This window comes from Leptinotarsa decemlineata, unplaced genomic scaffold (assembly GCF_025532065.1).
Source record: "Leptinotarsa decemlineata unplaced genomic scaffold, Ldec_3_MD MMD2_P_RNA_scaffold_12, whole genome shotgun sequence".
Taxonomy (NCBI): Eukaryota; Metazoa; Arthropoda; class Insecta; order Coleoptera; family Chrysomelidae; genus Leptinotarsa; species Leptinotarsa decemlineata.
This window is the reverse complement of record NW_027412526.1, coordinates 13122358-13134825: the sequence shown is the minus strand read 5'-3', so window position 1 is coordinate 13134825 and position 12468 is coordinate 13122358. Positions and strand designations below refer to the sequence as shown.

At 35.4% G+C, this 12468-nt stretch overlaps 1 protein-coding gene across 1 annotated transcript; it reads left to right on the top strand.

Annotated features, from left to right (window-relative positions):
- The first annotated feature begins 449 nt into the window (after positions 1-449).
- On the top strand, positions 450-9984 carry LOC141481955 (uncharacterized). The gene is made up of 2 exons (XM_074174452.1): positions 450-1275; positions 9316-9984. Exons 1-2 carry the CDS (start codon positions 502-504, stop codon positions 9763-9765), a joined length of 1224 nt encoding a protein of 407 aa, XP_074030553.1. The 5' UTR covers positions 450-501; the 3' UTR covers positions 9766-9984.
- The last annotated feature ends 2484 nt before the right edge of the window (positions 9985-12468 follow it).

The following is a 12468-nucleotide window of genomic DNA, read 5'->3' as shown; positions in this document are numbered from 1 at the left end:
CCTCGAATAATTTTTTTTCCAAGCATCGCAATCATTCGGAATTTTAAAATCTCATTTTCAACTTTTTTTTGAACAATTACACGCATTTGCAGCTTGTTGTAAATTTATGTACCTTCACTCTTATATTTTAGTCTAATTTGACCGGACTACTAGACTCAACAGTTGTTGGAAAACACTGCACAGATTGCTTAGTCACTTTTAGCTAAGCATGTGTATGATCATCCACCCTACTCGTCAAATCTAGTGGAAAATCTTCTACAGAAATGCGTGGAGGAACTGAAGGAGAGTATATTGAAGGGGAAAGAAAAAAGTTACACCAAAAATCCTATTATATTTCAGTCAAACTTCGTTGAACGTTATCAATTAATCTTATTTGTGATCAAAGTGAACCAAATATCATCCTATCGTGAGCTCAAGGTTATATCATTACATGTATTATATATAATCAGTAATTTCATTTAGTCATACTGATAGTGAGTGTGTCCATAGTAGGTTGTGATAATGTCAGTGATACTGAGCGACGAGCAGAACAAACTTATCAACGCAATTGCTCTGCGGAATGGTTTCACTGGCGATTTCAAAGTGGAAACTAGCGCTGGATCTGCCAAGGGGGATAACTTTTTAGGGGTTATAACGAGGATTACCATCAAAAACGATCAGCGTAAACTCGAGTTGATTCTCAAAACAGCATCGACAAACGCGGCCTTGAGAAAAACGGTGTCTATCCACGGATTATTTTGCAGAGAAATAAACATCTACGAGATTTTCAGAGAATTTGAGAAGTTCCAAGATGAATACAATATCACAAATCGATTCACCGGCCATGCAAAACTGTACTGGTCTTCTAAAGATGAGGGAAGTGAATGTTTGGTTATGGAAAACATAGTTGAAAATGGTTTCAGACTCTGGGACAAAAAGATTCCGATGACTCCTGAACACATCGCCGCTGTTTTCGTGGAATACGCGAAATTCCATGCGGTGTCCATGGCAATGAGATACAAGAAACCCAGTTTCTTCGAAAATTTAACTAAAGACATCGTGAAAGATGTTTTCGAATCAGATTCAAATGATCCAACTGAGATACAGCCATTCGTAGATGTATTTATGGAGAACGGATCTAAAGCAGTCGAAGGGGACACGCAATTGCAGGAAGTTTTGAAGAAGATGGGGAAGTTATTATCGGAACAGTTTCTGGAAAAAGTTGACAGCTCCGAGTGGAATTTAGTCGTCAATCACGGTGATTGTTGGTGTAATAATCTGATGTTCAAATATGAGGTAATTTATTTCTTTTACAGTATCTTTACAACCGAAGAAAAATGTATACTTACGGAGGGTCTAGTAATAATAATAATAATATGCTCTGGGGGATATTGAATCCGTTGTGGGGAACGAGAAGTACCGAATTTATTGGAACTATTCGTTCCCCACCCTCAGGCTTATACAAGCTAATAAGCCTGATGTAGTCCTTCTCGACCACCAGACCAAAACGATATTTGTCGTGTAGTTTTCAGCTCCTGGCGAGACGAATATCGTCAGAAAAGAGGAGGAAAAACGGATAAAATATCGAGATTTGCTCTTCGAACTCCGCAGACTCTATCCACACCACTGAAATGTTGGGGTTTCCAGGTAGTTCAGTTGAAACCAGTCATTACCAAGAGTTTGGTTTTATTCGTATTGAAGTTGACATCTTACATCGAAGAGTACTTACACACTGATGAACTCGTCAGAATCGGGGTTATACAAAATGGGTTGCTCATCACTCATTATCTAATTGTTATACACACATCAGAAAAGTCTAGGGATATTTTTATAACATACTGAATATCATAAAAATAAATGCACGATGTCGTTTAATTTCGATTAAATTGGTACACTCGACCACCCTGTAGATTTCTATGGGTTGAACAAAGCCTGAAAAACGGTAACTTATCTTTTATCAAGTTTTTTACAAACTGTAGGTTTTCGGCAAAAATGAATAACTGAAAGTGTCGAGTTTGTATATTCTATGCAGTTCTTGCTCAGCAATTGAACTGGAAATATTGTGCTTCAACATGGAACGCCATCACTTACCATTGGCTGAGATGAATAGAGCTGTAGGGCTTCTTCAAGGTGGCATGCGACAAAATGATGTAGCTCTTCGTTTGGGGGTCTCCCAAAGTGTTATCAGTCGATTGTGGCGACGTTTCCGTGAAACTGGCAGCCCAGCCGAACAACATCCAGGGCGAGGACGCGCTACAACTGCAGTTCAAGACCGATGTTTGGTCTTAACCGCAAGAAGACAACCGACAATCACAGCACCTGAGTTGGTTAACGTGTTGCAGCAGACGCACCAGGTAACCATTGGTCGTGATACTGTCAGAAATCGACTGCATGAAGCAGATCTCCACAACAGAAGGCCACTTAGATGTCCACCTTTGTCGAGAGGCAATTGCGGTAGAAGATTAGAGTGGTGTCAAGAACATCAAAACTGGGATGCAAATGATTGGGCCACAGTTTTGTTTACAGACGAATCCAGATTTGGATTTCATCCAGATTCTCGTTGAGTAAGACTGTGGAGACGACCTGGAAATAATGAACGTTTGAGACACGTCCAGGAAGTCCACACATACAGAGGTGGTACAGTAATGCTATGGGGCGGAATCATGATCGACGGCAGAACCGATCTCGTTTTTCAAATCGCTCCCTCACAGCTCGACAGTACCTCGACACCATTCTTCTAACTATCGTCCGTCCGTTTGCTGGTGCTGTTGGTGAAAACTTCCACCTAATGCACGATAATGCTCGTCCACATGTCGCGCGTCTAGTGACTGACTGGCTCACCAACGAAGGAGTTGATGTATTGCCATGGCCAGCACAATCACCGGACCTGAATCCCATCGAGCATGTGTGGGACATGCTTCAACGGAGAATTACTCCGCATATGGGGAACATTCACACAACGTTTCAATTGAGAGAGCTTTTAATCGCTGAATGGGCAAATGTACCTCAACAAGACATTGACAATCTCATTTTGTCGATGCACGATAGATGTAGAGCCGTAATAAACCAGCGTGGAGGCAATACTTTGTACTGATTCCAATTTTTTTTGTATTATGATTTTTTTTGGGGTGCCAAAGAAGAGCCATATTTTTTTTTAGTTTTGCTTATATGCGCACTCAGTATTTTTGACAATTTAATAAATTTTGTTGTAAGTTACATTCGTAACTTACCCGTCAACTTTTTTTTCCCTAAAGCGATCTAAAAAAAAAATATTGCCATTTTTAAATATGTTTAAATATTCCCGTTGGGCCCATAATCAATATTCCAGGCGTCTTGCTTCGTCGCCTTCTTGAAGTGTGTGTAAAAAGTTTGGCTTGAAAGGTTTAATATTCTTCGCCTTGAGACATCTCCGAATAGTTTCTCGTGGATTATTCAAATCTAAAGTGGCATTCCTTATACTGGCATTAGGATTATTTCCAAAATATTCTAAAATGATTTGATCATTTCTGTTTCATCTTTGTTGCACCAGTTTCATTGAATATTTTATTTATTTTATTTACCGTACCGCAGCTAATACGAGGACGATCTGGATGTCTCTCATTAAATACTCTACAAACCTCTCTGGCACTCCTAACGTCATCTCCCGAAAGGCGTACAATTCTCTCTTACGCTCAATCTTGCAGCCATGACACAAAATAATTCGAAGAACTGTAAGGTGAATATTGTTGACAATATATGTAGCAGATTAAAAGCAGAGCCTCTGATTCCATAGTTGTACAACTTCGATAATAAAAGCTGATGATTAACACAGTCGAATGCCTTGCTGAGATCACAAAAGACCCCAGCAGGGCATTCTCCTGATTCCAAATATTCAATAACTTGGTTAAAGAACGAAACTGCAGCCGTATTCGTTGAATGATTAATTCTAAACCCATGCTGATTTTCACTTAAAATATTAAAACCATCCAAAAATTTCAACAACCGTTCAAGGAAAGAATATTGAAAGATATTTGAGAAGCTTGACGTTATTGTTATAGGACGATAGTTATCCATTTCGCTAGTTGAACCCTTTTTATGAATTGGGATGATTTTCCCTGTTTTGAGGGAGTTGGGAAATGTTCCCTTTAAAAATGACAAGTTCACTAAAAAAGTCAAAGGTTTGATGATGTTGCTCAAACATTTCTTTAGAAGGAAGAGCGGTATATCGTCATTTCCTGCAGAATGTTTGTTTTTGAGTTTACTCATTAAGAGTGCTTCCATACTAAAAGCAATAATGATTGAGAGTAGAAGTAAGCCCAGTTGACAGCAAATCGGGGGCGTGCTTATTAATTTTTGAGAGTGTTAAGAATGAAAGAAAAATTCTTAGTACAATTAGTTAAAATATTCATAAACATTTTTTATTTATTTCATTAAAACTTTGCAATATCGTAATTTACCTAATCGTTGTAGTCATTAGGTGGGCCTTATGAAAACGGAGTAATAATCGTGGTAATTATAGTAGGTACCAAATAAATTAATATTAATAAAAAACACAATATATATATATATATATATATATATATATATATATATATATATATATATATATATATATATATATATATAACTTTTTTTCACTATTGGGTTGCAGCAATTGATAAGTGAACTCTTTATAACTATTCTCAAGCTTTCGAGTAACTTAAACTCATCGTCAGGGGTACTAGAAATTCGTCACTGTTGCTACCGCTATCATCAAAGTGAATTATGATTGGTTCAATATTGTGTTCAATACGGTTGTCTACGTCCCACATTCTTTGCTCCTCTTTTAAAACATGCTACATGCATTTCTTCCAGTCTTCTGCAGAAACAGTTCGAATAGCTTCTTGTAGGTGATGTTGCACGTCCACTAATTTAAATGTTCTGTTTTTTCGTGCCATATATCTTTTTACTTGCGCCCAGATTAATTCTATTGGCTTTAATTCGCAGTGGTATGGTGGTAACCTTTAAACTGTAATTCCACGACTTAACGCCATTTCATCCACTGCGAATTTTTTATTTTTGTCTGTGTGTAATTTTTTTAGCTGAAGTAGTTCTGCCTTTAAACTATCTTTGTTATATTGGATGTTCTTATTAATGAACCATTCTTGAATTGCTGCTTTTTTCCATGATTGTTTCGGTAATGGTTCTAAATGTCGACTATGGTATGGGGCATTGTCTATGACGATGACAGACCCGGGTTCCACAAGTTGAATGATGCCTTCAAACCATTTTCAAACACCTCCGCATTCATCTCTTCATGATAGTCGCCTGTTTTCTTAGATTTAAATATTAATTCACCAATTGGTAAAAATCCACTGTCGCTTCCTATATAATAATAATAATAATAATAATAATAATAATACTTTATTCACGAATAAAAAAATGAATAAATAGTACACACAATTGCAAAGTAATTGAATAAAGTAAGGCAAACGATAAGTGATGCATCACTTGTTTCGTTAATAAATAGAGAATAACAAACGATTTTTTTCTGGAAAATAACAGGTATGTAAAATAATATAATAAAATAAAGTAGTAATAGTATATACATAACAATAATGGTATAAAACGATATATCCGTTTGTCACAATTAATTTAAAATTGACATGTAAACAATATAAAATATAAAATTGATGAATAATTGACATAAAACAAAAGACAACAGAGATTAAGTCTATATAGATACTAAGATATACATTTCAGTATTTTTTTTTTTTTTTTTTTTTTTTTTTTTTCTTTCCTATGTAACATAAATTGTACTTTCATGAGACATACAATATGAATCGTGACATGATTTCAAATTAAGTGTGGTTTATTAGTAGCTTTTTGTGGATTTCAATGTTTTTCTATTAATGAATTGATTTTACATCGATCGTTTTCCAGTATGAATTCTTTAAGTTTCTTTTTAAACTTCCATTTGCTAGGAATATTTATAATTGTTTCAGGTAGGCTGTTATAACATTTGATGGAAATGTATGAATATGCTCTTTGGCACAGTGATTTCGTTACAAGCGGGAGAGGGTGACTATTTTTATTACGGGTATTATAATTATGCTCAGGCAGTTCTACTCGATATTTATCATTGAAATGATACTTGAGATTCACACGAAAGTAGAATAGTTGGCGGATGTCCATTACTTGACAATCTTTGAATAATTGATTGGAGGAGTACCTGCCATTATTAGATGTAATCAATTTCAATATTCTTTTTTGAAGGATCTCTAACGGATTGATGTGGATCCGAAGTGCGCCACCCCATACTAACATGCCATATCGCACATGACTCTCTACAAGGCCATAATACAGGATTTTCAATTGCGTATATGGCAGGCATTTTTTGAGGATTTTAAATTTATATATGATGCACTGTAATTTTTTAACCACATAATTGATGTGGAGGTTCCATCTAAGATGTCCGTCAATAATCAACCCCAAGTATTTCATTTTATCAACAGATTGAATAGTCAGCATACCGTCACTAGTTTCTATTTCTAATTGTTGAAAAGTTGGCATGCCCGACTTTGTAGCACTAAAAGGTAGATAGTGGGTTTTCCCAAAATTCATGGTTAGTAGAAGGTGGTCGAAATGCTTTTTTATGAAAGCGAAATCTTTCTGTACTTTGAGTTTCAATTCTGCCCATGTTTCGCCCCTGTAGAAAATTGCTGTGTCGTCCGCATAACCTGTAAATTCCCCTTCGCATTTAAGTGAGAATATGCTATTGATGTATAGATTAAACAAAATAGGACCCAGGACTGTGCCCTGAGGAACACCATATTCAATCTCTTTTTGATTGCTCAGCACGTTAGCCACTCTAACGACCTGTGTTCTCTTGCTGAGATAGCTCTTGAATATTTTCAAACAGTTTCCTCTTATACCTAGATCCTCCAAAGTTTGTAGAAGTCGCGGATGACTGACTGTATCGAATGCTTTGGTTAAGTCGATAAACAAGCATATGCATGGTTTTCCTTCATCTAAGGCTTTATAAATTTTATTAGTCAGACTTAGAATGGCATCTTCGGTAGATGTGTTTTCTTTAAATCCAAATTGATTTGGAGAAAGGAGTTTGTATTTTTTTATGAAAGATGTTAACCTATTCTTAAGCAATTTTTCAAATATTTTTGATAAATGCGTGATAAGGGAAATTGGTCTGTAGTTATTTACCAAATTTTTATCGCCTTTTTTGAAAATAGGAACCACAATAGTGTTTTTGAATGCTTAACTATCAGAATGCTTAACTATCAGACGACTACCTTTTCCAGATGGCTGTTTTAACCCAACTGACAAATCTTCAATGAAGGCTTGTCGTGCACTTGTTATATTACCATCCTGACATACTTTTTTGATCATATGTCCTTGGTTAACCCATGTCTCTCTCGTCCATGAAGTACAATTTTTTTTGAGCTTCCGAAATTCGTCAATTTTCCTTAGATAGTTTCTTCTCCATGCTATTATTACTTGACGTTCAATGAGAATGCTTTTCCTGTCAACTTTTCCGTACGTAAATTTCATTTCGTGTACAAGTTTCCTAAAAGTTTCTTTACCCATTTTTGGGACCAATTCATGATCGCTAAGTGCCTCCAGAACTGTTTGTAGTGTGGGCAGCTCATTTCTGAAAAAGAAACTGTGAATAGTTCTGCGTATACTGGTTTTGGCTTCTTCATCAACTGTGATTTTTTTTCGTCCGCTACTAGTTTTTGGCGTTTGTACGTCTTCATGAATTTCTGCTTCTCTTAGTATTTTGTAAATCGATGATTTTGGTACACCGGTATAATCAGAGCACATATCAATTAATTTATCTTTTGTAATTGTGGAACTTAATGATGTAGAAATGCCCGGTTGGTTATTCGGAGGTACACACGTAGAATTACAGCACATATGCACAAAGTCATCTTTTGGTGGCTGATGATCTCTTTCAAGACAGTGAAATACTCGCAGTACAATTTGTTTTCTCTTACTGACCGAGACTCTGACCGTTTTACCTTTTTCGACGTGGAAGGCCCGACCATGTCTCCGATTTTTTGACTAGTTTGAGAACGGTGTAGAAATATAATTAAGTAACGCTTAAACACTTATTAGCACTATTATTTTCACCAATTGTTATCACAACACGTCGATTGCTGACTAACTTAACTGTAAAACGTACAATTCACGCTGTATAATTCACAAAATAATGATACGCTCATGGCTGCAAGTACATTAGTGAGGACTGCAACGATGAGATGGAAGTTACGGTAAAGTGACAAAGACAGATATATCGTTGCGTACAGCGTTGCCACTAGTTGTAATAAATATCTAACACTATACAGAAAATAATGAATTTTAACTGATCAGTAATCAGGAAATGTATAAGTATTACTCATTACAAGCTCATTACTGATTTTTGTCATAAATAATACCTTTTAATCGTACTAGTATTGTGTATTATCTATAATTTGCCACAACCTACAACTCTACTGCTTACTATATTTTGATTCTGCTATAAACTGGTAACGTAAAATTCAGATATGACAACGCGCTTTACCCTCAATCATTATTGGTTTTACTATAGTTCTATCTCAGCAAAAGGATTGAGGTATATTGTGAAGTTATTGAATTGAATTTCAGGAAGATCTGTGGTTTCTACTTGAGCTTGATCAATTTTGTTAATGACTTCTGCTGGAGCATTTATGAAATAATTGTTCAGCAAAGTTGATACTTCACTAGCACTTTCATACACAACACCATCTTCAACGATTTCTATATGATGGTTTTGAGCGACTTTACGTTTTCTCAATTCCGAGATAACCTTCCAGGCAGTTTTGTTTACATTAACTGAATTACTGATTATGTTTTGATAGTAAATTTTTTTAGAATTTTTTATTAATTGAGTATGCCTTTTTTAGCTATATTGTACATACTACGTAATTCAGGGTATTGAGATTGTAACTGATACAGGTCCTTCAATTGCATACTACATTGTTTAACGTAATCTGTAACCCATTTCTTGTGTCGATTCTTTTTAATGTAACATTTTTTCAACGGAAAGTGAGACTCAAAGTGAAAAAGGAAATTTTCATAAAAAAGTTAAAGGCATTGTTTATGTCTAACATGTCAAAAAGATCGGTCCAGTTTTCTTGAAAAAGCGCTCTATTGAAACCAAGAATCGTCTGGTCATTATAATTTCTCCTCATCTGAAAAGAGTAATTCTCTACAACTATCTGTTCGGGATAAACTGAATCATATCTGCTGAATTAACAATTGTATTGAATTGGGTATTATGTACTATTCAAAAATAAGTTTCCCGTGTACCAAATGAATAATGAAAATATGTATTTACAGACACCAGAAAACACCTCGAAAATCTCCAGAGTTTGCATCTTGGATTGGCAACTATCAAAAATCGGCTCACCTGCCGCTGACCTGACCTACTTTTTCTTCGCCCACGGTCCAAAGGAAGTTCTTTACGACTATCAAAAATACTTGAAATTATATTATGACACCGTCTGCCAGATTTTGAGAGAATTTTCCTGTGATCCTGAAGACATTTTTCCCTACAGTCTCTTAGAGAAGCACTGGAAACATGCAATCGTTTTCGGAGTGTACATGTCTACGACAGTGATGAAAATTATGTGCTGTGATTCTGATGAAGCACCCGATTTCGCGGTGGAATCGGAAGCTGGAAATAATATAATATCAGCTTTCTCATTCGAGTCTAGAAATCCTGATGGATATAATGAAAGATTCACAACTTTGATGAGGTTTCTGGTTGACACTGGTTTATTATCATAATACTTGGTTATATTATGATTAATTGGATAGATAATGAATTTCAACAGAATATACGTTAAAATGATCTGTATGATCAATGAATATCTGTATTGATCATGGTCACATTTCAAATGCGTGAATCAATTGAAAAAAATGTTTTGATAAAATGATGTGTTGTAACGATATTGCACAAAAATGTTTTTTCAACTTTTTGGAGAAATAAATTCCTGAATACTGTTAGGTTCTGGTGCTTTTTTTCACTGTCCCCATCCCCCTTTTATTTTTTGAACAGGTCAACTCAAGAAATTGAAATTTGGATTAGTGAAATTAATGCATGAATACTTTATTCAACGAAAGTAATTTTTTTGTGGGGGAAAATCAGTTTTCTATCGACCTTCTTTTGGGTATTTTGTTACCTTCCACAATCGGAAAAATATAAAAAGTATAATGGAGAACTTTTTAGTTTACCCCGATAAGTTACTGCGTAAAAATTAAAGTATTTTTCACAAAGAAAATCTTCTATTTATCAGTAACTTGCAATAGCAAATAAAGAGTCAATTGAAAATCAAACGAATATACAAACTCAACTCAACTCAACATCCACCTAAACCTTTCACAACTAACGTTATATCTTACATTCTAAGACTATCTGAAAAAATAAGACGAATTGGAAATAGATATGATGTTAGAACTACTTTCAAAACAAGAAATACACTGAGATCTATACTCACACATACAAAACCCAACAACACTGAAGAAAAAACAAAAAATTGTATTTATAAAATACATTGTTCTTGTGGTAAGAGTTACATTGGTGAAACCATGAGACCATTGAAAGTGCGTGAGAATGAACATCGAGATTACATAAAAAATAGACAATTGACAGGATCAAAATTATCAGAACACATTTTAAAATCAGACGGTGAACATCGAGTAGAATGGAATAGGACAAGAAAGATTACCAATGAGCCTCATTCTAAGAGACGTAAGCTAAAAGAATCAGCGTATATTTTCATGTCTGGAGAGAATTGCATTTTGAAAAGCTCCTCAGAAATAGACCGTACTTGGCTACCCATCTTGAAGAAAAATTTGGATAGTAGCGAAACGGCAACAGACTGATATCGGAGAGTACCTTGTATTACATCGAATATTTCAGTTGTCAATCAACAACCATGACATATTTTTTGGGAAAGAAAATTTTTGGCTTTCTACTACTCCATCTTGATACAAAAAAACAAGGATAAGGGAATCTTCCAAGGAAAGGAAGGAAGTAATCAATTTCAAAATGAGTAACTCTATACATGGATGTGTAGATCATGGAAAGAAGTAACTTTCAGACACAAACTGAAAGAAAGTCCTCCTGAAACAGCAACTTTCATATAAACATTGAAAGAAAAAAATCCTTTCGAAACAAATACTGAATTATACAGAAGATACTTTTTCCTACTCAGTTTGTATTTCAAACATTCGTTGTGGAACAAAAATATTATTATAATATACAGGGTGTCCCTGGACTTCCTCTTTTCCTCTCGGGAATGTATAGATGGGGTCAAAATATCACCAGTACTTCATATAACTTTTTTTCCTAAAATCCTTCGTTACCAAGTAACGGACCCTCGAAGTTACAAAATGAAAAATGTTTTTCTTTGATAACTTTTCAAGTGAATATTCAAAATCATCCAAATTTTGGTAATTGACTAAACAAATGAATTCCTTCGATGAGCTTTCATGCAGGAGTCAGTTGTTTTGCTACAAAGTCAGGAACGGCCTACCCCCGATGGTCCACACCCCAAAACTTTGAAATGATAGATATTTTTCAATATTTTTCAACAAATTAAGTTTACTTGGACAATTTTATGAATAAAAGTACTCGTGTGGAAAGTCGATCGGAGCAACGAGTCTTGATAAAAATGTAGTTTCACTCGACGACATCAAACCCGCTCGTCCACCATTATTTGAAATGAATAATTATCAAAGCAGAAATAATAATGATAACGTTAATTCAACAACATTTATCCTTAGATGTCTACCATTATTCGAAAATATTAGTTTTTAAGGAAAATGGAAATGATAGGTAAAATGTTCATAACGAATTTTTATAATGCAAACACGTTTAACTAACGAAACTCAAGAGCCTCAAGAGCAAACAGAAATGAAAAATCCGCTACAGAAACTGCTCGATATGACCACCTTCTCTCTCTATACATTTTCTTAGTCTGCGAAGACACACTCTCTGTACTTGAAATAGCATTCCAGGGTCGATTCGTATGGCTTCACAATGTAATGTTATTCTATTCAACAATGCATCTCTTGTGTGAATAGGTGTAGCGTAAACAAGGCTTTTTAGATGCCCCCACAGAAAGAAATCCAATGGATTTAAATCCGGAGACCGCGATGGCCATGAATATGGCCCACCTCTACCAATCCATCTATTGTGGAAAATATGGTTCAGATGGTCACGCACAATCAAACTAAAATGAGGAGGAGCGCCATCATGCATAAACCACATATCTCTTCGGGTTTGCAATGGAACATGTTCCAAAAGTCCATTCAAATCGTTCTGAATGAACTCCAAATAACGTTCTCCATTCAATCTGTCCTGTAGAACGAATGGTCCTATAAGATGGTTTCCTATGATACCAGCCCAAACATTCACGTTGAATTTCCGTTGGTGTTTGGTTTGCAATATCCCATGGGGATTTTCTTCGGCCCATATATGGAGAT

What these genes read in the sequence shown, in the direction of transcription:
- LOC141481955 (XM_074174452.1), top strand. Translation starts at nt 502, where the DNA reads ATGTCAGTGATACTGAGCGACGAGCAGAACAAACTTATCAACGCAATT. An exon ending in ATCTGATGTTCAAATATGAG is followed by an intron (nt 1,276 to 9,315) that starts GTAATTTATTTC and finishes ATGTATTTACAG; the next exon opens with ACACCAGAAAACACCTCGAA.